General features: G+C 38.5%; 1 protein-coding gene across 1 annotated transcript in view; it reads left to right on the top strand.

Annotated features, from left to right (window-relative positions):
- Positions 1 to 5,143: 5,143 nt before the first annotated feature.
- Gucy1a2 (guanylate cyclase 1 soluble subunit alpha 2) overlaps positions 5,144 to 27,760 on the top strand; it is a 278,376-nt gene continuing 255,759 nt past the window's right edge. The window contains exon 1 of the mRNA XM_051177809.1: positions 5,144 to 5,485. Within this exon, the coding sequence (XP_051033766.1) occupies positions 5,186 to 5,485 (300 nt within the window). The 5' untranslated portion in view covers positions 5,144 to 5,185. The remainder of the gene's footprint in view (positions 5,486 to 27,760) is intronic.

Genomic DNA, 27,760 nt, shown 5'->3' with positions numbered 1-27,760 from the left:
CACAGATAAAGCCTTTGGCAGCAGCTCTGACCAGGACTTTAATATGTTCCAAGGAGCATCCTAGCCCATCCAGGTTCATATGGCCCTGGAAGCAGCAAGGTCCTTGGACACCAACATGGTCTCAGATTGCTGTTCAAACTCCAGGAATACAACAGCCCTTGGTGGTGACAGGGTCAATGGACTCAACTCAGACCTCGACTGCTGCTGGGTCATGGACCATGACATGGCTCTCAAGAGCAGCCTGGGCATTCAGCTACATCCAAGGCCAGGTCACTAGGGCAATTTGTGGCAGTACGGTCCACTCAGATCTGTATATCCCCAACTGCAGCATGATCCTCAGATACCCACATTGATGGGAGATGTCATTCTGTAAATGTGTTTCTCATATTGGTTAATGAATAAAGCACTGTTGGCCAATAGGAAAGCAAGAGAGGAGGGACTAGGAGACAAGGAGGAAAGAGGAAGTAGTAGGGAGGATTCAGCTTGGAGAGACTGGGGAGAACAGAGGTCCGGGCCCACTCTCCATTAAAATGAGACCACATGGAAATACTTAGATGAATAGAAATGGGTTAATAATTAAGACAGAGCTAGCCGATAAGAAACAAGTAACTGGCCAACAGTATTATATCAAATACAGAGTCTTGGTGTGTTAATTGGGGCTGGCATGATGGTGGGACTGGCAGGGCCAGACTGTCAGGAAAACCTTACTTGTAACATATGGAACCCAATGTGGGGCTCGAACCAATGATCCTGAGATTTAGAGTCTCATGCTTTACCGACTTCTGACACCAGATATTGATGTTTAATAAGGATCTGGATAAACAATTAGGCAGAACAGATGTTTATTCAGGGAGAAATAACTCACAACATAGACTGGTGAACACCCCTAATGGGCGTGGTCTTTGCCATAGGTGCAGACAAGGTGAATATCTCACTACAATTCCCCTTTTAGTTTAAGGAAAAGATTTGGGCTAGATACACAAACTAAATACAAAATAGTGAATAACAAGTATACTCTTAGAAAAGGAAAATAAAGAACCTACAAACTTAAGACCTAACTATCTAGTCCTAAGGTGAAGTCAAAACGGGGGTTTACAATAGAGTTGTCCTAAGCTGGAAAGCTTAAGTCTAGTACCTAATATATCTAACTAGGAAGAGAGAATAATAGTTGTGAATTTAATCTTCAACCTCATCAAGACTTGAGAAGGAAAATAACAATACTGGGTAGACAGGATGTGCAGATGGGCAACTTCCAAAAGGTGCAGTGAGGACAGAAACCACAGGTTACCTTGACAGTCACCCAAGGTCTCACAACATTGTTTGTACACTCAGTTGTGGCTAACGCCAAGAGTACTTGACAGACCACAACAGCAGAGAGGTAGAAAGGCTGTCTTACCCTGACTTGACAAGGTTCGGCAGTCTTTTATATTTGTCTCCTGCAAGCACATAGGACTGCATGTCCTAATCAGTGATCAAGGTGGGGGCAGTTCTTTGCCCAAGAGACCATTAGCTGAAGCAAGGATGAACTCCAGAAGGAGCAACAACAGTGTCCTACATATTTTTGGGAACGTGCACGGTGTTGTCAGGAGCAATAGTGTCTCATGTCAATGGAGTACTAATATTAAAACATTTAAATGCCATGTTCTGCATTTCTATGAAGTGATTGAAGATTAAGCATCTATGTCTGTCTAATCTCATAGATAAAGGAAACATGGGTGAAGATAATCTGTAATACTCAGGAACTTAGCTAAAAAAACTGATTAAAACTTCCTTGAGTAAAGCAGGGATTAATACCTAAGCAATGTAACTATGTACATATATATACATGTAAATCCCTAAAATAAAGGTAGAGTAGAAATGTCTAGACAAGAGGTAGAACTATAAAGGACAGCAAGATAAATATCCTCAATTGTATCAATTTACAAAATGTCTTGAATACAAGAAAAAGTATACATACATAGAATGTGGTAAGAATAATGTGCATAAAACATAAGTGGAAATATTTCACACAATATGACAAAATATAATATAAAATTCTTCTGGGAAGGGAATATAAACTTAATTTTACATAGCTTACCACAAATAATAGTATATAACAATGTAAGCTGTATAATAGTATTATCTCACTCTTACTAAATAATTCGTGAGAAGATAGGCTAATCTACCATATCCCATTTGAACCATACCTTTCCCAACCATACCCTATTCCTGTCTAAAAGATAAACCCGAGTCTAAGTATCACCTTCCATACCCAACCCTATGTAACTAAAACCAACCCAAAGAAGGTGAATATTATCCTCAAATTTCAAGTGTAGGAAAATGGGGCGTCATTATCTTAAGATTACTTCCTGCAGAAATGGGACGATAATTGCTCCATGGGATCCTGTAGGAATATAATTTTTAGTAACCAAATTTCTCAACAGAACTGGCTATGACATATGTAGCTAGTCACTCTTGTGGCAGAAAATGCTTGACTATAGTTCTATTTGAAAGTCTGGCCAGGGTGTAATAAGGTGCACCATTGCAGCTAGCTAGTCATGAGTTGTCTCGAGCAAAACAGTTTCAAACCAGTTTTAGGGTGATGTTTGTAGTCCAGATGCATTGTAGTGAGATATTCACCTTGTTCGCACCTGTGGAATAGATCACGCCCATGGGGGGGTGGAGACTTGGCTGGACAAGGTGAATATCTCATTACACCACATGGCTCAGGTAATGGCCCAGACCCTGGGTTTGCATAGCCTTCAGTGGTAACAGGAGCCACAGTCCAGTCCCTGGCTTTAGTAGGGCCTAGGTGGCACTAGTGGGTATTTAGATTAGCATGGCCCTGGTGGCAGCATGGCCATAGTGTACCAGTATGGACTCAGGTGTCTGACCAGGCCTTAGCATTCCTGTGGCCCTGGTGGCAACATGAGTTCTAGATGTCAATACAGTTAATAGCACCAGGGACCCAGACATGGCATCCCAGGCATAGACAACACCCTGGTTCCAGGTGGCAAACAGGCCACCAACATCAGCTCATTCCTCACCACCCTCGCTTCTTCAGATTTGTCTTTTATAACAGCACATGAACCATATTGCTTATTTATTTTTTCTTCCATTTCTCTACCATATTCTTGCTTATCATAGTGGAACCCACCCACCGGGGAATTCAAGGCAATGGGTAGGCCTTTGGATGCTTTCAGGTAACCCAGACCATGAGTCAATGTATAATTTTTAAGATAAAGACATGGAGGATGAATTGATGCATTGATTGAATATTGATTAAATTAACAATAAATATGTCAACACAATCCAAATCATATTAATGATGATAATATCAATAACATAGTATGAATATAACAGATATATTATAAATAGGTACTTAAATAAGGTAGTTATAGTGCATACAGTCATTTCATATCTCTAATCATCATTTAAGAGCTCATTTTTCCGAAGTATAAAAGGAACACTATAAAAGCAACACATTCATGGGGGTCCTTGTGAACAAATAGGAAAATTTAGAGTTAAAAGCAAGTGGGGGAGACATGATAACAATTTTGAGGTTTTCTTTGTTTTAAACGGCTCTGTTTACTTATACCTATCTGCCTTACCTGAACCAGTCCTTTGGAAACAAGAGTAAAAACGATTTGTCTTCTGTGGCCTCCAAGTTAAAGCCAAAGCCCTTGAGCTTTATATTCTCTGGCCAGGGGAAGAAAAGGAAAGTGCTCAGTTGCTTCCCTGTACTGAGAAACAGCATGGAACACCTCTCCTGTGACACTGCAATTGCGGTCTCCTTACCATTGCCTACTCTAATTTAAGAACAAGCCCAAACCTTTTCTGGAGCTACACCAGGGCCATGGGACCACCACTGTGGCTGGTTGCAATAAGACAAGCTTTGAAATGAAGCTGTTGTGCTGAAACCCACAGTCAGAGTCTGGTGCATATCGCCTTTCTTCCCACTACTGTTGTTTTTATCAACTGAATGCATATATGACTCAAGGAGCCCAGTCATTTGTGGTCAGGAAGAGAGGCTGCACAGGACTAGATCAGATTTTGTCACCACCTGACATTCTCTGTGCAGGTGGCAAGCAGAGCTGTCCAGCACAGAAACAGAGACATTTCTAGGTGGCAGCATCTAGTACCACAGGGCTCCAGGCACATAAAGCAACAGGGTGTAGCCTGAACGGATCTTCACTGGCCACATGGCCTCACTCGAGACAGAAAACCCCATCTCCACAAGCTGCCCATCCCTCCTTTCACTTGAAGGTGTCTCCATTGGAACAGTTAGGGTGACTGATTTGAACTTCCAAAATAAACTACAATTGGACGTGTGTGTGTGTGTGTGTGTGTGTGTGTGTGTGTGTGTGTGTGTGTAGGGACCCCAGTGCTGCATGTCAGGTTTTCAGTTTTCTCCAGGAGGGGAATCTCCCCTGCCCACCTGCCCTCCACACCCCCTCCAGCCCTAGCCCTAGTGTCAGCCCTTGGGTGTGTTCACTGCCCATCTGCTTTTCCAGGGTCCAAGGGCCGAGACATTTGGGCTTGGGGACCTTTGGTCCTATGGAACCACTGCAGGAAATCCCTAATAGGAGGATATGGTAGCGGGGAAACGGGGGGGGGGGCGGGGAGGCGCAGAGAGAATAGCAGCCAAGTGTCCTAGTTGCTTCTGAAACGTGGCGACCAGAGAGGCAGAGACTTCCAATGAGTATGCTGCCGACACGTGACGCTGTGGAGGCAGCGCTGGGGGGCGGAGGGACAAAGGGAGCAGAAGGGAGGCGCACTGCTAGTTGAGGGGGCGGAGGACGCGGGCCTCCGCGGTCGAGACGCAAGGCAGAGGAGCAGCTGCACAACGATCCCCGCAGCCCCGGAGCGGGAGAGATGCGCACGGGTGGGCGCTGAGACTGCGCCGCGAAAGCAGCAGCTGAAGAGGCAGTGGCGGCTATCCTAGGGTCCCCAGCGCATCCCCGGAGCCACCGCCGAGACTGCGCCCCAGAGGAGCTGCGGCGACCCAAGTTCCCGCCATGAGCAGCTGGCTGGCAGGGCTCAGCAGCCCCGAGAACTCTGGTCTGGGAGAGCTCGAGCGCAGCGCCCAGCGTCCCCGACGCGCCTGACGCTGCCATCGCCAGTGCTCCAACCTCCACAGCCACAGCTTCGTCTCCACCGCCACCGCCGCCACCTCGGCCTCGGCTGCAGCAGCGACTCCAGTAGCATGTCTCGTAGGAAGATCTCATCAGAGTCCTTCAGCTCTCTGGGTTCTGACTACCTGGAAACCAGCCCAGAGGAGGAAGGGGAGTGCCCCCTGTCCAAGCTCTGCTGGAATGGCAGCCGGAGCCCACCAGGGCCACCCGGCTCCAGAGCGGCTGCCACAGCTGCCACCCAGGTCCCCGCTGCCTCTGCCGCCTCCGCGGCCACAGCTGATGCCGCCGCCGGTTCCAAGAAGGCGCAGCGCCGCCGGAGGGTCAACTTGGACTCCCTAGGCGAGAGCATCAGCCTCCTGACAGCGCCCTCGGTGAGCTGGGGAGAGAGGGGTCTGAGCTTCAGCAGAGGACAAGGGTGGGCAAAGTTGGAACAGGGCTAGCAGAGGAGCTCTGGGAGCTCCCAGCCGCTGGGGGGCGACCAGGCCTCATCCTGGTCGGCCTAGGGTTCCTAGTGGCCCCCCAGGAAGACACAACCATCTGGGCTTAGGCAGAAGGGGCAAAATGGAAGGAAATGCGACCCCATTATTCCCCAGGTCTGGCTGCGAAGGTCGAGTCTTACATCCAACTACACCGCTGCCATCTCTGATGGCCGCAGGGCTCCTTCAGGCCACCTGTTTTGCTTTTGCGCTTTTTTTTTTTTTCTTCCAAACTTTCCCAGGCTGTGTTCTGGCAGCTCCATTTCCTTTTTCCAGCATCCCAAAGGAGCCCCTGCCCCGCCCCTGGAAGCCCTTACTCTCTCTATTTCCCACACTCTCTTGACCCTAGTAGTGACCTCTGGGGCATCTCTGAATTCCATAGGCTCTTCTAAGTCTCTGCCGAGTGCCTTTCTCCATTTAGGGACACTGTCAGATACTTTCCTGAGTTGTGTTTCTATGAGCAAACCTGTAGTCCTATCACACACACACACACACACACACACACACACACACACACACACACACTCAAGCCTTCTTGATGTCTTATTTGTTATGCGTTTATTGGCTCAATTTTCTTTTCTGGGTAAAACTGGTGTGGTTTTTTGTTTCTTTGTTTGTTTGTTTTGTTTTGAAGTCTCTTGGTACTTTTTGTACATCATATTTCATTCCCATCCTTAGATTCTCCAGTGCTTCCTGAGTTCCTCATATTAGAACCCTCCCATATGCTTATTGAAGGAATAGATGCCTTCGTGTACTTTGGCAAGTGTGCTCATCTTGGCTGATCTTGGGATGTCTGCATCAATGCATCAACGGTTCTCACTATACATCATACACCTCCTGGTTGCATTCTTCTTCCTCAGACATTTCAGCTACTTTTTTTTTTTTTTTTCAAATACCAAACCCTGGTTTTATCTTTTTCTTGGGTTTGAAAAAGTCCACTTAGTAACAGAATTCAAAAGAGATTAAATGTCAAATTTCTACCCATCTTTAAGCCTCACCTGGGTTTTGGAAGAAAAGATGTTAACTCTCTAAGCATTGTCCCCCACCTCTTTTTCATTTCACTGCCTCTATCCCTCAGATTTTAACATTTTAAAGTTCCCTCAGTGTATTTGAGCATTCGTCTTGTTTGGCTATTCCTAGGTTTCCCATTTGAAAGCATTCTTGGACTTGTTTTAGGACAGGCCTGGAAAAAAGTGAGATGCTTAGAGCCCTGGTGTGGGTACCAGACTCTATGCACCATGGTACTATATTGGAGAATGATTGTTTCCTTCATCACTGAAATATATTTTCAGCGACTTTCCTGTCTGGTGTGTTAGCCTTTAGTCCATATTTTCAGTCTCCCTCCTTTCTAGTGTGTCTGTCTTTAACAGGTTTTCAGTCTCCTTACTGACTGGTGTGTTACTCTGTAACACATGTTTTCAGTGCCCTTCCTTTCTCTCTATGTTACTGTTTAACACATCCTTCTGCAGATAATCTAAAAAGATACTTGAGAGCAGGTTGGCTTCTCTTTTCCAAGCTCCCTGTAAACTTCCCTACAGCAGATGATCTTGGGAAATATTTGAGTTGGCAAATTGTTGAATATAGGCACAGTAAAGGAGTTCACGAACATCTGCATACAAGAATATCAAATATTTATTTGGGGAACACTCATATGATGAAGGTAAATAGCCACCTTATTCTTCTGCCATGGAAGTATGGGATGCTACTGTCAGCTCTCTAGCCTCCACCCAAGAGTGTCAGTGCTGGCTCCCAGTCCATTCTTGGCACCTGAGATACCAGCCCAAAGAAGCTGTTCCCACAATAGTTGATTACAACTATTTATGAGAAGAATTCAGTATCTGTAGGTTTGTGTCTGTCTCCAGTACATTTTTTTTTTCAAAATACCCTTTCTTCAGTGGATTTAACGGAATGATCTAGCTAAATATACTCATATGTTGGGAAAGAATTATCCTTGTAACCCAGAAATTTTGTGTCTGAGAACCAAAATTTTTAGATTTCTAGAAAGCATTGATAGTGTCTTAAGTTAGCTTAGATTGTTCTCAACCACTCTCTTGAGGGATATGGAAAATAGTAATAACTGAAGTATATACTGTGAGAATGAGAGGCAGGAAATACTTTCTGATGGTTTCTTTTGTAAGTTGGAGTTTACTGACAGATGTGAAAAATTTGTACCCAGATAATGGTTTTCAGAATAAGAAATTGAAAATAATTGTGATGTCAAATGATGAAGAAGTTCTATGTACTTTACAAGTTGCAATTAACTTTTAGTTTGCAAACTGTCTATCAGGTAGGTTCTGAGAGCCTACAGGTATGCAGATGGAGAAATTTGTAAAAGGCTTCAGAGAAAAGAGAAATTCTCAGGGATTAGTGTTATCAGCAGTTGACAGTATCAACAGAGGTTCCATTTCAAGTCAGTGAGGCAGTTCTGTGTGGTCCATCCTTTCAAATGGCAAACAAGACACTGCCTTGAAAAGTTTCATTACATTCATCCTTCTATATTACCTGGATGTTAAACTCTGGAAGTAGTTGGGGAGAGGTGATGTGTAATATCTGTTTCCTCACTAGTAAAAACAACTACAGCTGCCTAGAAGAGCCATTGTTAGGGCATTTGTAGCTATGAATTTTCAGTGTTGTGAACTTTCCTGAACCCCATCATCATCTATTTTAGGAGGAGCTGCACTTGCTGTTTAGGCTCCTGCTTACACAGTGGTCTGCTCATATGTTTCAATAAGTTGTTATTCAGTTTCCATTCAGAATGACTTGCAAGTAGGAAAATGGAAATTAAGGTATACTAATGCATTGGTACATACTACACTACTTTTTTACTAACAGAATAGTCAAAGTTGAGTTTTTGACATTTTAGTAGTTATTTCTAGGTGCGTTGATGTTGACATAAAAGTCATAATAGTGCACATATAATACAATACTATTGCACAAATAATACAACAAGGAAATCGAGTTCATAGACTGAAAGAAAAAATGCAGAACTTGAGTCTTGCTTCTTCTTTGCTTTGAACAAATATATACTTGTGTAACTTGGCACTTTTTTAGCTTTTGGGGACACTTCTCAGCTATGCAGTCATATGTTTACATTTCTCTTTAGTCAGAAATTTGACTGAGACACATGATTAGGCACACAGAAGAAATATGGATCATTTGAAAACTTTTGAAAATGTATGTTGCGCTTGAAGTATGTACTCATCAAAATATTATATTTAATCAATAATTGAGGTGGTTCTCCTGTGTGGCAAGTATTATACTGGTGACACAGCTGTTGAGTAACTCCCAGACTTCATGGACTTCCTTATTTTAGTCTTTAATTTTAGGAATGTGCACTGAGGAGAACATGGTAACTCCCATTGTCCTGCTGACATCTAAGGAACATTGTGGGTGTAATTTTTTCCACTATGAGTCTTCGGAGTGTAGCCATAATAATAAACATCATTATACATGCCTGACTGGAAGCATATCAATCAGTTACTATTTATATTCAAGTAATTGGATACTTGGAAACATATTAAGAAGCTATCAGGGTATTTTTATAACAATGGGCAACTTAGTAACTCATTTTATTAGATTTCATTTTATGACTCTGACATCAAGTTGTGGCTTGTGTTTATTAGCCTGTAAGTAGAGAGATGCCAGAAGATCCTTTCAAGGTTGAGGTTTCTTTTGAGAGTCACTGTTGAATCACTGCTGTGGCCCCAAAGATCTCACAAGCTGTAGAAAACAGAATGGCTGGAGGAAACAAAACACAAACAGAAAGATAACCAAGTAAGAGAGGGAAGCTTATGACAAAAGGAAATTCTTCCAAAGAAAGTGTGAAAGGAAAAACAACAACAACAACGAACAAATAAACAAACAAAAAACAAGGACCCAAAACCAATACTGCTTCCTTCTTTGATATAAGGAAATTGAAGTAATAAAAGTCTAAGGAAATGCAAAGGGAGACACATAGATATGCCTAGCTTTTCATATTACACAAAATTAATTCACTGACACATCAAACACTTAAAATCAATCACAGAAAGTTTAAGTATAACTAACAATATAAATATGAAAATACACAAAATTTGTTTGTGGAATAAGACAGTTGTTAATTTATGTAAACTTTGGGCTCGGTTTGACTAAAAATGCAAAAGCAAAACAAAGCAAAGAGAGCAGTCCTAAAACAAATAAATGTATTAATAATTAAAAGTTTTCTTAATTTTATTAGTATGTTATACACACACATACACATATATTGCATGTGCATATATTTTTATAAACCTTCCTCAACTCTGGAAGAGATTTTGGTTGTGATCAAGAAATTTCAGCCAAATTTGAATGCCTTGAAAAACAAGTGAATTTTTTTTTTCTTTTCCAATTTGTATCACTTTTAACCATATTCTAAGATTTATAGAATGAGTTAAGTCCCATTAAGATGAAAAGTTAAGAAATGCCACCAGATGTAAAAAATGACGACCTCATGAAATTTGCAGGTAAATAAATGGAACTAGAAAAAGCCATGCTGAGTTAGGTAACCCAGACTCAGAAAGGCAAACATGGTATGTATTCACTTATAAGTGGATATTAGATGTAAAGCAAAGGATAAACAAATTGCAGCCCATAGCTCCAGAGAAGTTAGATAACAAGGACGACCCTAAGCAGGAACATATGGATTGCCCTGGAAAAGGAAGGGAAATTAGATGAGATCTACTAGGTAAACTGGGTGTGGTAGAGGGGATGGGAAGCGAGTGGAGGATGAGACCATGAGGGAATGGCATGGCTGAGGGTAGGAGGGATGCAGTGGAAGAGCAATGAAAGAGATAACTGTTTTATTATTTTTTTTCTTATTTTACATAACTACCCCAGATCTTCCCCCCCCCTTCCTCCCTAGCTCTCTTCCTCCCTTTCTCCCTCCTGACCCCTCTCCCATCCCATCACCCCCTCCACTCCAAAGAGAGAGTGATGCTGCCTTCCAGGAGGGATCAACAAAATATGTCAAGTCATTTGGAGTAGAGACTAGGCCCTCCTCCTGGCTCTAGGTTAAGGGAGTATCCCTCCACGGGGAATGTGCTCCCAAAGTCCTTTTGTGCACCAGGGATACATCCTTGTTCCACTGTCAGAGGTCCCTTAGACTGCCCATGCTTTCTGAGACCCATGTTCAGGGGTCTGAGTCGGTTTAATGCTGGTTTCCCAGCGATCACTCTGGGGGTCCATTATTTTCTCATTGCTCAGGTCAGCTGTCTCTGTGGGTTTCTGTAGCCTGCTTTTGTCCCCATTTTCTTATCACTCCTCCCTCTCTGCATCTAAATTCCAGGAGTTCAGTTCAGTGTTTAGCTGTGGGTGTCTGCTTCTGTTTCTATCAGTTACTAGATGAGGGCTCTAGGATTGTAGATAAGTTAGTCATCAATCTCATTATCAGGGAAGGACATTTAAGGTAGCCTTTCCACTGTTGCTCAGATTGTTAGTTGGAGTAAGTCTTGTAGGTCTCTGGACATTTCTCTAGAGTCAGTTTTCTCTTCAAACCGATAATGGCTCCCTCTGTAATGGTCTCTCTTTTTTCTCTCATCTATTTCTCCCCTGACTCAATCCTCCTAGTCCCAAATGCTTTCCTCTCCCCTGTCTTTCTTCTAGCTTCCTCTCCAGTCACTGACCCCCACTCCCAATTAGCTCAGAAGATCTTGTTTCTTTCCCCTTCTGTGAGGGACCTTGTATGAATCTCTTAGGTTCCTCCTTGTATTCTAGTTTCTCTGTGAATTATAGGATGGCGATCCTTTGCTCTATGTGTAAAAGCCATACATGAATGAATATATACCATGTTCCTTTTTTTGTGAATGTGTTACCTCACTCAGGATGGTTTCTTCAAGTTCCATCCATTTGCTTGCGAATTTCAAGATTCCATTGTTTTTTTTTTTTTTTTTTTTTTTTTCTGCTGAGTAGGATTACATTGTGTAAATGTACCACATTTTATCCATCCATTCTTCAGGTGAGGGGCATCTAGGTTGCTTCCATGGTATAGCTATTACAAATGATGCTGCTATGAACATAGTTGAACAGATGTCCTTGTTGCATGAATGTTGATCATCTGGGTATATGCCTAAGAGCAGAATTGCCAGGTCATGTGCTATACTGATTCCCCTTTCCCTGAGGAACCACCATACTGATTTCCAAAATCAGTACTCCCACCAGCAGTGGAGGAGTGTTCCTCTTTCTCCACAACCTCTCCTGCATAAGTTGTCATTGGTGTTTCTAATTTTAGCCATTCTGACAGGATTAAGATGGTATCTCAGAGTTGTTTTGATTTGCATTTCCCTGATAGCTAAGGACATTGAGTACTTAAGTGCATTTCACCCTTTTTGATTTCCTCTATTGAGAATTCTCTCTTAAGTTCTGTACCCCATTTTTTGATAGGGTTATTTGGTGTTTTTGTGAATAGTTTCTTGAGTTCTTTGTATATTTTGGAGATCAGCCCTTCTCAGATGTGGGGTTGGTGAAGATCTTTTCCCAGTCTGTGGGCTGCCATTTTGTCTTGTTGACTGTGTTCTTTGCCTTACAGAAGCTTCTCAGTTTCAGGAGGTCCCCTTTATTACTTCTTTCTCTCAGTGTCTCTGCTACTGGTGTTATATTCAGGAAGCAGTCTCCTATACCAGTTTGTTCAAGGGTACTTCCCATTTTCTCCTCTAAGAAGTTCAGTGTGGCTGGATTTATGTTGAGGTCTTTGATCCATTTGGACTGCAGTCTTCTACACACCATCATCCAGTTGTGCCAGAACCATTTCTTGAAGATGCTTTCCTCCTTCCATTTTATACTTTTAGCTGTCTTATAAAAATCAGGTGTTCATAGGTGTGTGGGTTAATATCAGGATTTTCAATTCCATTGGTCTACCTGTCGATTTTTGTGCCAATATCAAGTGTTTTCAGGACTATAGCTCTATAGTAGAGCTTGAAGTTGGGGATGGTGATGCCTCCTGAAGTTCCTGTATTGTAAAAGTTTGTTTTGGCTATGCTGGGTCTTTTGTTTTTAATAGAGAGGGCCAATATTGAACTAGGGTGAAACCTGGTGCTAGGATAATTACCAAGAATGATGAGGCTGACAATAGCTAAGACTCCTCGCAATAGTGGAGAGGGTGCCTGAAGTGGCCTTCCCTGTAATCAGATTGGTGAATACCCCAACTATAATCACAGAGCCCTCATTAAGCTATTGATGGAACCAGACACAGAGATCTATAACCAAGAACCAGGCCTAACTCCAGGAATCCATTTGAAGCATGGTGAGGAGGGAATATATGAACAAGGGAGGTCAATATCATGATGCAGAAATTTACAAAAACAGCTGAACCAAACTAATGAACTCTAGACCTACAGGAGTAGAAACTGTAGGCCTTCCATATGTGGGAGACAGTTGTGAAACTTGGACTATCACAGGGGTGCTGACAGTAGGACCATGACACAAACCTGTCACATGAGCTAGCTTGTTGGAGCCCATTCCCTATGTGCATGCTGAGTCTTAGAGGGCCACCCCAAACCTATTATGTCAGTCTTTGTTGACTTCTCATGAGAGTCCTTACACATGAGGAGAAGTGGATTGGGGGTGGACTTGGGGGGAAGAGGTAAGGATGGGCAGAAAGAGGGGTGGGAAGGAAAACTGTGGTTGGAATGTAAAATGAAATTTAAAAGAATAAATAAATTATATAAAAAAGAAACACCAGCTGGGCACGGTGGCATATGCTTTTATTCCTAACACATGGAACGTAGAAACAGGTGTATCTCTATAAATTCTGAGCCAGCCTAGTCTGCAAATCAAGTTTCAGGACAGATAGGGCTGTTACACAGAGAAACCCTGCCTCAGGGGGAAAAAAAAATAAAAACAAAATAAAAACAAGAAACATTTTAGTTTGTTTATATAGCAACAAATTCATCTGAAAAAATAAAACTGAGTCTCCGTTTGATTATCCTAGCTATGGATCATAAGTGTACACAGGCCAACAAAATAATTGCAAATTTTAACATTTCTACCAAACTAGTTACTATTGGGTGGTCATTCAGAAAACACCTTTATGGATCATATAGTGATATGCAGACAATTTGGGGTGCTACAATGTGAATAATTCACAGAAAATGAATTAAAATTATAAGTAAAAGTAAGAGAAAAACTACTTATTTCATATGTCTGAGAATTTAAAAAATTCTTCATCCATTGAATTAAACTAACAATACATGTGTTCAAAGGGTGAGGCTTGGAGGTAATATAATAAATACCAGCTTAAAGACTGTGCATCTTGGCAGCATGTCTAGTGCTCTATTCAGTGGCTAAAAGCTCAATTTTCTTTTAAAATGCATTTGGACAATGGGAATTACACCAGTGACTCTTAGTTGGTGAAGAGGTGATATGATTATATATTTAGTTTTAGTGTATAAATTGTTTACCTTCTAAAATTCCAGGATGCATCATAGATAGAAGTCCTTCCATACACATTTTTCCTCAATATCATAATTGCGTTTCACATTCACCTTGGCTATTGTTTTATGGCATCTTTTACAAATCTGAAAATGAAATGGGAACACACTTTTCATTAACCATGATAGCAATATCAGTTAACATCTACATTAAACATCATGACTTAGCAAGAAGGTATAATTTTCCCTTTGGGGATTTGACAAACATCAAGAGATAAAAACAGTTTAAGTGTTGTAAGTAGAAAGAATGTTTGCCAATGGTTGTCTACTGGCTGACTCTTTGCAGGCTCCTGTGTGACACAGAAGCCAGAAATTTAACTAAAATTTCAAAGCAGATACTTTAATTATGACCTTTAATACTTTTATGCTTATCTAATACTGAGCACAGAATACCTGATATATATTTAATAAAGTACACAGAATACAGAAATGGATGTTTTCATTAACGGTCTATTTATGCTTGTTTTTATTGATATTTTTCCATGTATTTGCTTTTACCAAAAAAAAAAAAAAAAGTTTACCTAGACTCAAGAGTGTAAATTGTACAAATTTTGCTCAACTTTCTAGATGCTATTTAGAATGCAGTTGTATTTACAAAAACATATGGAATTATATTATACTTTGAGTACTCCTTAAGTAGTTCTATTGTAAGAGTTTAGGGAATGTAATGACTCTTCTTCAGTCTGGATTGCTTCAATTTTCCATAAAATTCTCTGTCGCATGAGAGAAATGTTTTTCACCAAGTGGACTAGTGTTGCCAAAAGCATACTGCTAGGAGGAGGAAATAATGTCATTTAGTCCTCAAATATCACATTGAAGTAAGATCTGGAGATATGAAATTATGTTATATGTGCTTGCAGAACCTTGTAGAATTGAAAATTCGAGGCCTGGAGGGATTTAGGAAGGCAGAGGCTGGAAATATCTCTGAAGACTGGAGACTCATTGGGCTGTGGTGGGGTGTTGAAAGACAGTGAACACTTTTATAAACACAGCAGGAGGAAAACATTTCCTCAACAAGATTTATTTGAAATTTACTGTCAGGGAATTGCTCATTTAAGCTAGTGGTTATCAAACAATTGCATAAATGGGAGAAATTTTTCTATACATTTTCTTGCATTCTGGCTTAGAAAGTCTAGTTCAAAAGTTCCAGATAGAGGCCTGGGAAATCTCAATGAAACTCAAGGTGGTTGCTACACTTACTAATTTATGACCAAATGTGGTTGTATTCAATTCCCCAAAGCCCATTGATTTTGTAAAGCTTGACCTTGGAGGTTTGTGATGAATACATACATACAAACATAACTGTACAAACACACACACACACACACACACACACACACACACATATATATATTATATGTCACAGACAAATGTTGGTATATGGAAACAAGGGTAGAGTCTGTGCACAGGAACCACTGTCACTACATCCAATTTATTGATTGTGTCATATATAGAGGATTAGACATTCACTTTTTGTAGTTTTTATTATCTACAAGTCCTTTCAACTTTTCCTGAGAGTCTTTTGTTGTTTCCTCTGTTTGAGTTCAGGAGACATTGCTATAACACATAACAAGAATATATATCAAACACAAGAATATATATCCAAATGGATGGGATTGTAGAGGAAAGAGAAAGGATTATTGTGCCAGTCAATATGACATGATGAGCAGGCTTTTTGGAGTGAAATTAACACTTTTATTAAATATTCCATCTACTGATTGCAGGATGATTTGTTCAGAAAGGAAACAATAATAGGTTCAGATATCAGTTGTATAAGGGCTACTCTTCAAACTCTGCTACAATTTCATAAAAATACAACCTGTTGCTAATATATATCATTAAAACAAACAATCCATCATTGAGTGAACAAGTGAGGAGTCTTAAGTTGTGAATAAATAGTGATCTAATAAATTGTTTGCATTTGTAAACAACTTAAGAATTAATGAATCATGAGAAAAGGGAGTGTGTGGATGTGTTAATGACATGTTAGTTGCATAGCCTTGGAATCCAATGACTTCTTTTACATCTACTACACTATGCTTCTTTTCTGCGTGCAAGAATCAGCACACTTTCATTCTTTATTGCTTTGTATGTATGCATCTTTCAGGAGTGCACAAGAGCATTAGTAGAGGTGATTTTTTTTTATCTGTACATGCACACAGATGCACACTTTCACTACATTGTTTTGTCTTCATATAAATTGCCCTTCATAACTCCACTAAGGATGACTTATACTGTATTGTGATTTGAGTTTTCTATGGCTAACTCCTTAAGACATGAAATCATGTTTAATTTATGTATATCTAAACCTAGAAGTGGTGTAAATTGTTTATTAGAGGAACAAATAAATGATTGAAGAAGCTGGCACCACCTCATAGGTAGCAATGTTCTTGTGCTACCATACTTTAGTTTTACTTTTATGTGTATTGATTCATTACAGGCACAATATGAGTATAATTTTAATATTATTTCCTGAAAAGCTTTAAGAATTTCAAAATACTCTTTTATACTCTTGTCCTTTATTGGACCTTGAAGAAATCTGTGTATTTCATGTAAGCTTTAGCTAAATTTGGTTTAAATACTAATAGACACAGAAAGTCTATGGAGGGTCATATAGTTGTCATCTATAAAAGTTTGTATTATTTCTTAAAGATATTTTAACATTATAAGTTGTAGGCATAAAATGTCAAAATATGGTTTTCTTTATTCCTATTTCAGAGTGAGGGAACTCTATATTATTTAGCCTCTACTGAGCAAACATCTAGAAGTCAGCACTTCCATAGTTCTGTCTTGTGATTATTAATGACTATCACAGTAGCACTGAAGGGCTAGAGTGCTTGGGGAAAATGGTATAATTAGAAATTGTGTGTTTAAAGAAAGAGAAAGGAAACAAACAAAAAACCAACATACTATAGGATTATTGCTGTGTATTTTTTGAGGGGCTACATGAAGCTATGGATAATAAAGTGTAGCCCAAATTGAGGGTAAATGTATGGCCCAGAGAATGACAAAGCAATGATGGTGTTCTCTATACATTAAAAGACCTACATGCATGTCAGACTGAATTTGAGCAGCCCACTAGACAGGAGGGTTATGCCTTATGAAAGTGATGACAGTGCCAAAGACGATAGATTGCAATAATTTAAAGGTATTTCTAGTCTTTCTTTTGGGATATGAATATAATGTTGATATTATTTAGTAGATACTTAGATTCTATTCACTTATTATTCAGTTAGAGTTATTGATTGTTCCCTTCTACATGTCAAAATTGGATAACCTGGGCAAATAATTTAAAACTAATTGATTATATTAGTATTTCTTTTATAGTTAGAGAAAATTCTCTAAAAATACAAGGTAACTTGGGTACTTTGTTCAATGTGTAATTTACAAATTATAGTTGTTACAACATAAGGTTTCCCTTCTTTGAACTCCCTTTTTGACTAATGGATAGCTTCCGATAACTTTCAGGCTTCCAAAAGAAATGTAGGATGGGGAGGAAGAAAAGGACAGTCTTGGATTTTGGTGTTTTGAATTTGGATAACAAGCCTGTGATAAGGCTGTTAACTCCATAATTCCAAGCCCTTAAAGACTTTATTGGCCTTATCACAGGTTTGTTAATCAGTTCAATGAAGATTCAGGATTGTAGGTAGGAATAAAGTTCATGGATAATGATAATTATTTGGAATTTGGAAGTGACAGCTAGTATCTTGGAAATTGACAAGTTTTGTGCATGAAAGAAGGAAAAATAATAATAGAAAACTGAACCACAAACAAAACCACAAAAGAAACTCTGAGAGAATGTTTGGTTATTTTGTTTGTTTGTTTGTTTTATTTAGTTTTTGTTGTTTGTTTTTTTGTGGGAGAAAGGGAGGTAGTAGGTAATATTTGCAAAGTAATTTAAAAAATTAAGGATCATGCTTTTAAAGCCTCTATAAATGAACTAACTCCTATTCTTAGATAATCAATGCTAATCTTGAATCTGAGGAATTATTAAATAACATTTATAGAGGGAATATGTAGTGAATAAACAAAAGATGGTACATTGTACATTTCTTACCTTAAAGTCCTTATTCTGAATGAGCACCAGCTATATGCTAAAGATAAGCATATTTTTTTATTAAATAAAACAACAATATAGGCATTATACCTCACATGTTCTACAGGACATTGAGATCATCTGTCTTTGTCCTTGCCTGGTAGTGATATGTCTAATTTGCACACATGGTTCTACCATATGGTTACGAAAAGCTGTCATAAAATCCCATTCCTAGCATTCAGTAAAGGGTGGAAGGAGAGAAGGAATGAGGGAGGGAGGGAAGGGGAAGTGAGGAAGGCAGGGAGGGAGAGGGAGAGAGAAAGAGCAACAAGGAGGACAGAGTAAAAGAAAGAGTAAGACAGAGACAAACCTGTGAGACATAATCAATTCATTAAATAACTAGAGACTCGTGTTTGAAGTTGACAACAAAGCCCCCAAACGAATAAAAAGCAAGAAAATGCAGCACTGTTCTCACAGCATTTTTAACTTCTTTCCCAAGAAGAATTGTACTTCTTTTTTGTCCCAGTAAAAAGTAAGATGTCCTACCATTAGTGTAATGCATTCTTTCTGCTCCCTCTTCTGAGATGTACCCTGAGACTTGGGAGACTTAGTGCATCAAAACATTGTTTTCTGGACAACATGATAGTACTATTGCATACAGGAAATTACAGCAGTCATATAAAACCTGTAAAAGATCATGCTTGCCAAAATTCCAACACAGATGTGGAGGAAGTCGCAAAGTTCCTTTCCTAGCTGAGGAGTTAATGGTAGCTGATAACTGCTGGGAGAGAAAGAGTGAAATGTCTTTGGAGATGCTGCTCCTGAGAGGCTGCCCATACTCCAGTTGATCACCCTACACCTATATATGTACTGACATTACTAAGCGGAATAATATTTTCAAGATTTATTTTTTTATGTTAAGTGTATATCTACTTGCATGCATGTAAGTGCACTATGGCATTCAGTGCTCACAGAGGACTCAGAGTGATTTGGATTGCCTGAAAGTGTAGTAACAGATAGTTGTGAATCACTTTGTGAATACTAGGAATGGAATTTGAGTCCTCAGCACGAGCAGCTAATACCTAAGTGGACTGAAAACAATGATAGCAACAATACATGGGATTGGGAGGGAACAGGTGTAGGAGTTGTGAGGAGCATAGGATAAGAATCTAAGTGGAAGAACTGGGGGCAGGATTTGGTCAAAGCATACTACATGTGTGTATGAAATTCTCAATGACTGTCATCAGATTTTCACTTTCTTTACACTCAATTTATTTCATGATAAGTCAATTATTGAATAGGAATTTTGCATATCGAGCAACTATTAAGTTTATATTATTTGTAGCTCTTTGGATATTTCTTAATGATGCCAAGTTAAGTCTGAAATATTACCATTTATCTTTTAGTAATTTGACACTCACATGGTGAAGTGCATTTTCTTCATTAAGATCTACTGCCTTAATAACTTCTTGATTATTCCATTTTAGGCTTTTTTATTGTCATTTTTGAGTTTTAGAGACAGTCTTACTATGTAGCTCTGGCTATCCTGGAACTCCCTAGGTAGACATAGATGGCCTTGAACTCACAGAGACTCACCTGCCTCTACCTTCCAAGTGCTGTGATTACAGGTATGCACCAACATGCTCAGCTTTTTATTCAGTAGTTTTTGGAGTGAATTTTTCTAAGCTGCATGTGCTTAACTTTACTATATTTTGAGGCATACTACAAGATATATGAACCTAAAAATGACATTAATCATCTGCAGAATTCTAAAATGTTTTCTTGAATGCTCATATAATCTGCTACGCCATTCAACTTACATTACACACTACTAGAAAAGAGTGAGTTATCTTCAAATAATGTATATATATATACATATATATATATATGTGAGTGTATATGTATATACAAATTTAATATGTATCATTAAATAGACATTTGTTTATTTTATTTTATTTTATATAACCAAGTCCATTTAAATGAAAACAAACATTTATAGACAATATTTTGGAATTTGGGCATCGTTCTTTCCAAACTACTTCCTGCTGGTAAGGGGCGCTGTCATGGGAGATTCTAAGAAGGCGAAGAAATCCTGGCTGTAGTCTGTAAGGCTGTTTTTTCCAGCTTTTTTGAATGTAGGATCACCTGGTGCTCTTAAACAGATATTTGTTATTGACCTTTTCTGTACCAAGAATTTGAAATAGCTCAATTATTGATAAGAACTGCAATTTCCTCTTCATATTTTCCTTTGATTTTGTCCTACACATTCTTGGAATGAAATTCAAAAGCATTGTATGTTGCTTTCATTCTTTTTCTTACAATATTTTCCCTAAAGGATAGCAGGAACTTTTGAAAGAGAAACTCACATGATCCTAACAATTTGAAGCAGTAGCTCTTGCTATACTGGCAATAAGTCTGTCACCTTCAGTCAGTAGGATCTGTAGCCTTAAACAAAAAAAAGTACCTTGTTGATCATATTATCTCAGATAGATTTGTTTTAATTTCACACTTTTCCTTGTGAGTTTAAATTGTTTATGAGTGGTTTTATATTTTGGTTGATTTTTAAACCATATACCTTGTTATTTTGCTTACAGAGATTATTTCCAAGAAAGGAAAGAACACAAATTCCTACAGATTATAACTTTGTTATTTACTTACACATAAAATATCTTCTCTACTTTAATAGTGTTTTTTGAAAACCTGCCACTGCCTGTGTCTATGAACTACTGATTGTGTAGGGCAGAAAAAAAAGTGATTCTGTTATTTGCCACTGGGTTCCATTTAATTGGAATTTGGAACAAACATATATACTTTCTCTGTATCTTCTTAAAATTTGCAAGAAGTACTGAGAACATCCCTTATTTCTTAATAAAACTTTCTTGCCTCCCAAATAATTTATTTTAGAGTGATAATTTTTAGAGTGCATGTTGCCAGGCAGAAACTGAAAGAGTAAATATTAGCTACTGACAGTTATAATTCCATCTGAAGCTTCAGACAGATGTGAGGGAGATTGTCATGTAGATTCTGAAGAAGAGCAGTTTATTCTTTCTTCTTGATTCAAAGATCAATAAATGCTTTGTGAGCCTGGCAATATTTGCTAGCTATAAAGGATCATTTCTTTACTTTTGGGTTAGGTTACTGTCATTATGAAAGTGTCTCAATGAAAAATATCCTTTTTCTTTGAATTAAATTCTTTCTCCAAATGAGTGCACAGAAAGTCCTAACCTAACTTTCCTGGCCTGAGAGACAATGGAGAGAATCATCTGCAGCTTGTCATCAGTGGCTGGCAATGTGAATACATGATCTTTCTTCCACTTGCTTGAATTATTTTTTCTCTTTAGCTGCTTACTGAAGGTTGTGTTTGTCCATTTCTGACACTGTGGGGAAGTTACAGCAGGAATTTGAATGTATAATGTTTGCCTGTGTTAAGGCTCTTCTGTGAACATATATAGTTCAGGATCCCTTATGTGGGGAATGGTGCCACCCACAGTGAGCCGGGTTTTCAAAGTTCAGTTCATGCAGATAGGTATCATCCATGCCAGCTCCAGAGCCTAACCTAACCTGGACAATCTCCCATTGTAATTTTCTTCTAAAAAATTATAGATTGTGTTGTTAACAATCAAAACTAGTCATATCAAGAGTACAATAAGATGAAGAGTATTAAGTTAACTTCTAAATGTAAATTTCTACTGTAGTCTAGTTATCTTTAGTATTAAGTAAAATACAAATAATGTAGATCTCAAACACCAAGCTGACAGGTACTCAGTTATTTGTATTATAGAGGTGAAATTTCCTTCCTTTAACAGCTAAATCATTAGTGATGACTACAATGACAAAAGTAACAGTTGCATTAGAAAAATATTTTACTATGTTATTATGTCATAATAAACTTTTCAAAAATACACATAGTAGAAAGACATATTCATACATGCATTAATGAAAATACCTTTGTCTTATACAACTATAAATTATGAATATACAGCATGAATGTACAAATATGGATGATAACAACAACTTTTAACCACTAGGTGATATTTTCACTACTTTATGTGATTTATAAATGAGATCAAGATATTCTTATCTAGAAACATCCTAAAAACTTAATGTAACATTTTGTCTTACTGATCTATATAACAAATTTTATTGTTTCTCTTTCAGAGTTACTAATAGAAGATAAATGAATAGAATATCAATGTCTAGAAAAATTTCTAGCTTGGTGTTTTATGTTTGGGTCAAATGTTCTATAGATAATCTGTTAGGAGCATTTGGTGCATAACATCTGTTAAATATGTTATTTTAGTTTAGTTTATGTGTGGGTGACCTGTACATTGGTGAGAGTAAGGATATAAAAGTCTCCCATTGTTAATGTGTGGGAGTCAGTGTGTGATTTAAATTTTAGTCATGTTCCCCCCACCCCCAGACAAATGTGAGTAGCCTTAAGTTTGGGGCATAGATATTTAGAATTAAAACATCATCTTGGTGAATTTTTCCTTTGAGTATTTAGTGTCCTTTCCAATATCTTTTGACTAATTTTGGTTTGGAAACTGTTTTGTTAGCTATTAGAAAAGCTACAGCACCTTGTTTCTTGCCCTGGCCCACAGGGTCAGTTGACAGTTGACGGGAACTCTGGGGGAGGGAGTGATAATGAGTAGACAAGAGATGCAACAGATGGAGACAAGACAGTATTCTCATCAAGTCTCATTTAGTGAACATAACCACAGGGTCTAAGTAGTGGAGAAATGAGGGAATGGGTCAAAGGGAGGAAGTGAAGGAGGCAGAATTTCCTTCCAAGCAGAATGCAGGTGTTCTCCTATAAGATAAGTTGTTATACATTAAGCATGCAGCTAGGATTCTTTCAGAGTCAGGCTGCATCATATGTTTAGCAAGAGAACAGTCATAGGGGAATGGAAAACTACCAGTATGTTAGTATCTAAAAGAGTAGTAGGAAAGATGGCTGTTAAGATGTGATCTTTGCTCTGGGATTTCCCACAGTTTCTTTGGGGCCATTTGTTTGGAAGATCTTTTTCCAGCCCTTTACTTTGATATAATATCTATCATTGATGTTGAGGTGGTGTGATTCTTGTAGGTAGCTGAAGGATGGATCTGTTTTCAAATCTATTCTGTTGGTTTGTATTTTTTATTGGGGCATTAGTACATTGATATTAAGACACGATAATGACCACTAATTGTTTTTTGTTGTAGTAGTAGTAGTAGTAGTAGTTGTTGTTGTTGTTGGTGGGGTGTGTGTGTGTGTGTGTGTGTGTGTGTGTGTGTGTGTGTGTTTGTGTGTTTTCATTCTCTGGGTTATGCTGGTGTGGGAGTATTTATTTCTTGTGCTTTTGTAGGTGTAGTTGACATCGTCAGATTGGGTGTTCCTTCTAGAACCTACTGTAAGGTTTGATTTGTGGATAGATATTGTTTAAATTTGACTTTGTCGTGGAATATCTTGTTTTGTTTATCTAGAATGATTGAAAGTTTTGCTGGGTATAGAAGTCTTGGCTAGTATCTGTGGTCTAAGAGTCTACAGGCCATCTCTATGATCTTCTAGTTTTTAGAGTCTCCATTGAGAAGTCGGGTGTATGCTTGCCTTTCTATGTTATTAGGGCATTTTCTCTTGCAACATTTAATATTCGTTCTTTGTTCTATATGCTCAGTGTTTTTGTTTGTTTGCTTGTTTGGGTGTCTGTTTGTTTGTTTGAGGTAGGTTTTTTCTGTATTGCTTTGGAGCCTGTCCTGGAACTAGCTCTGTATACCAGGCTTGCCTCAAACTCACAGAGATTGGCCTCCTTCTGCCTCTTGAGTGCTGGGATTAAAGGCATGTGCCACCAATACCTGGCATGCTCAATGTTTTCAATGGTTATATGGCAATCTATTTGGTGTTCTGTAACATTCTTGTACTTTTATGGTTATGTCCTTCTTTAGGTTGCCTAAGTTTTCTTCTATAATTTTGTTAACAATATTTTGTGGGACTTTGAGCTGTGACTCTTTTCTTCTACTCCTATTATTCTTAGCTTTGGTGTTTTCATAGTGTCCCATATTTCCTGGATGTTTTGTGTTAGGCATTTTTTAGATATACTATTTTCTTTGGCCAATGAATCTATTTTTTTCTATCATGTCTTCAATACCTGAGATCCTTCCTTTATATTCTGTTAGTGATACTTGTGTCTGCATTTCCTGTTCATTTACCTAGACATTTCATTTCCAAAATTCCCTCTTTTCTTAATTGCCTATGTTTCCATTTTCAGATCTTAAACAGTTTCATTCACTTCCATCAACTGGTTGTTTTTTGTTGACTTTCTTGACATTCTTTGAGGAATTTATTTATTTCATCCTTAAAGACCTCTATTATTTTCATAAAGTTAGTTTTAAGGTAATTTTCTTGAGCTTCAGCTGTGTTGACTTATTTTGGGCTTGCTGAAGTGGGATGATGGGATTTTTGTGATGACATATTGTTCTGGCTATTGTGGATTCTGTTTTTACACTAATATCTGACCACAAGTTACTTCATCCTCCATGTATAATAATGATTTTTGTACACTTTACATCATTTCTCATGTGTCTTTCACTCAGTGACTTGCTGAACTAGGGCTGGTTGGAATTTCCTGTGAAATTCCTGTGACATTCATTTCTAAGTTTGTGGCAGTCATGAGCTAGAAATGTTAATGGGCTCTTTCTTCACTAGTGTTCTGTCCCTAGGCTGACCTACTTTGCTTTTTCATTGTCATGTCTATGTGCTTCAGGCTCCCAAGTTTGAGGTAGCTCTGAACAGACTGACAAAAGCCTTCATCACTGCCAATGGCCAAGCTTATGTGGCAGAGTCCAGATGAGCAATGACAATACTCGACATTTGATTTCTGAATGTGAAGGATGTTAGGATTATCATAAATATAGTTGTATATGAGTATTAGTTATCTTAACACATTACATACAATTATGCGCATATGTGTAACCATATGATTTAGCATAATTAACTATAATATTAAGTTATATACCTTATCAGAAGCAATAAAGAGGTGACATTTTTAAAGAACTGAGTAATGGGTAGATTAAAATACACTTTAATCATTTGAAGTAAAACAATAATAGTGAGACATTCCACTTGATTCACTGTTAATATTCTTAGGTTTTTGTATGTTTTTGTCAGAAAAAAATGAGTTTATTTCCTATGGCTTAGGGTTCTAGTATATTCTATACACTAATAATATAGCTATCATCTTCCTAACACCTGCTTACTAATCATGCAGGATATATGTTTGATTATCCAATTATAGCCAGCACCACATCATGTCACATACAGGATCTTGCTGTTCTTTTTTATATTTAGTCAGGTGGACACAGTAGAGCGCAGTGGGGCCTACTCTGCAATAGTCTTCTGATGATTCTGGCATTCTTCAGCATCCGAGACTTTCAAACCTCAAGGACATACTTTTACCAGAGTCTGTAATGATTACACTTTAAGCCCCTGACTAATCTATCTAACCCAAATGCCCATGGCACTGTAGTTGTCATCAGAATGACAATTTGTTTACATTGATCTATATCTGTGAAATGAATCTTATTATTCAAAATCTTCAACATTAGCATATTTCATGCTATTCAGGTTGTGTAAGTGTCATTTTAATCTATGTAGAGCCAAAGGAGAATGAGTTTATTCCAAATTATTTGCTCCCATCTGAGGAACTTTCCAATTGTAGGAGATATGTATGATACCCCAAATCTCTTCCTAAGATCCCCACATAGCATGATATTTGAAGGGTGTTCTTTACTAGAAGATTATTTCTCAACACAACAGGGTTCATATGATCCCAAACAATGTTATATCTGTTCCATATATGATCATTCTTCTTTTCCCCTCTGGTTGCATTCTCTAATTCTGCCTCTGTTCCCATAGGGGGCTTCGTGCTGTAAAGTGACTAGACTTAATTGTTCGTCACCTTCTACTGGTGATCACTGAAGTCATCACATTTTGAGTTGACAAATAATCCTGTCATTTCATGTATTAATTTTAGTATTTAATAGGAAGAAATTTTGCTTTCCTTATTTAGTGGTACCTGTTGTGAGATCCCCCTCAGTGTAGAAGCTCCAAATATTGGAAACAATAAAGAAATCATTACATATATTCACACTCCTTAAAAGGCTAGAAGTTATTATTTTTTTTTTTTTTTTTTTTTATGCAAGACCCTTTGAGATCCAATAAAAAATCTAAGGAAAGGCTTTAATTGTTCCTGAAATGTTTACTAGTTGGTATATTTGAGCTATGAGACAGGATTGCCAGTAGTCTTAGGTATTAGAAATGGTCAGAAACCCGTACTTAGTTAGGGTTTCTACTGCTGTGAAAAGATGCCATGGCCATGGCAACTTTTATGAAGGAAAACATTTAGTTGGGACTGGCTTCCACTTTAAGAGATTTAGTTCTTTATTGTTATGGTGGGACATTACAGCAGGCAGACAAACATGGTGCTGGAGAAGGAGCTGAGATTTTTAAATGTTCTTTGGCAAGAAATAGGAAGTGATCTGAACTAGGTGTAACTTGAGTATAAGAGATCTCCAAGCCCTTCCCCACAGTGACTTCCACACAACTTCAACAAAGCCACACTTCCTAATAGTGCACTCCCTATGAGCTTATGGGGGCCAATTACATTCAAGCCAGCTTAGTTCAACTGAACAATTTTTGACTACTTCATTAACAAAAAAATTTATATAAGGCCTTGTATAGCATATTTGTGTACAACTTTACTGTTTCATTCTATTTTGCTGTATTAACCCTCCTGAGAAATAGTTATTTAATGGTATCCAAAGATATCCACATGTCTACATGTAAAGAAAGAATATTAAGGCTCAAAAAAAAATATAATCCAAATCATATATCATAGGTAGGCCAATACCTTTCAATTACAATCTTCTGTGTATTGGAGAAGTGGACGGCAAAACTACTTTAGATACAGTAAGAATTTCAGTATTTGGAAGTGGTCAGACCTCAGTGATATTCTAACTCAGACACATGCTACCAAAGTGACTTTGGGCAGCTTTTTCAAGTTCTCTGCATCTCATATTATCACCTTTATAAAATGACAGTGGCACTATCTATTTCCTCTTCAGAAGGCCTTCTGTGAGGGTAAACTAACTGGATGAACATAAGATGTTGGGCCCCATGTGTGGCACTCAGCACTTTACCCATTTTTAGCTCCTCTTACACTATTTGGCCCAGATGCCTGAAGCTTAAGTCTCTCTGTGGACTGAGTCAACCCTGTTTTAACTGTGAGATTCCATTGGGTTAGTAATTCAGCAAGGTCTCCCAGTGGCATGTGATATGACAAGATTGATTTCCCTGACAAAATGTCTCAAAACTGTGCCATATAATTTTATAACTTCGTTCAACTGAGCCAGACTGGGCAAGACAGTAAGCAGTCAAACATGGTCTCCTAAAATCTCTGTCCAAGAAATAAGGTTCTTGACAGAACTTCAGTAGTTCCTTTAGTCACTGGCACAACAGTGTTTGGGGGGGGGGAATTTGATGACATTATTCCCATATCCTTCAAAGGTAATAGTTAAAGATAAACAGGGAATTTTATGTAGATAGCATTTCCCAATGACTACCAAAGTGAAATCAATTACTGATGAAAACATCAGTATGTGAAGAAAGCACATGGGGAACTAGGGTCAGCTGTCTAATATCAAAAATATGGAATAATT

The sequence above is a fragment of the Phodopus roborovskii genome, unplaced genomic scaffold (genome assembly GCF_943737965.1).
Source record: "Phodopus roborovskii unplaced genomic scaffold, PHOROB, whole genome shotgun sequence".
Taxonomy (NCBI): domain Eukaryota; kingdom Metazoa; phylum Chordata; class Mammalia; order Rodentia; family Cricetidae; genus Phodopus; species Phodopus roborovskii.
The sequence above is the reverse complement of the archived record's forward strand: the minus strand, read 5'-3'. Positions and strand labels throughout refer to the sequence as shown.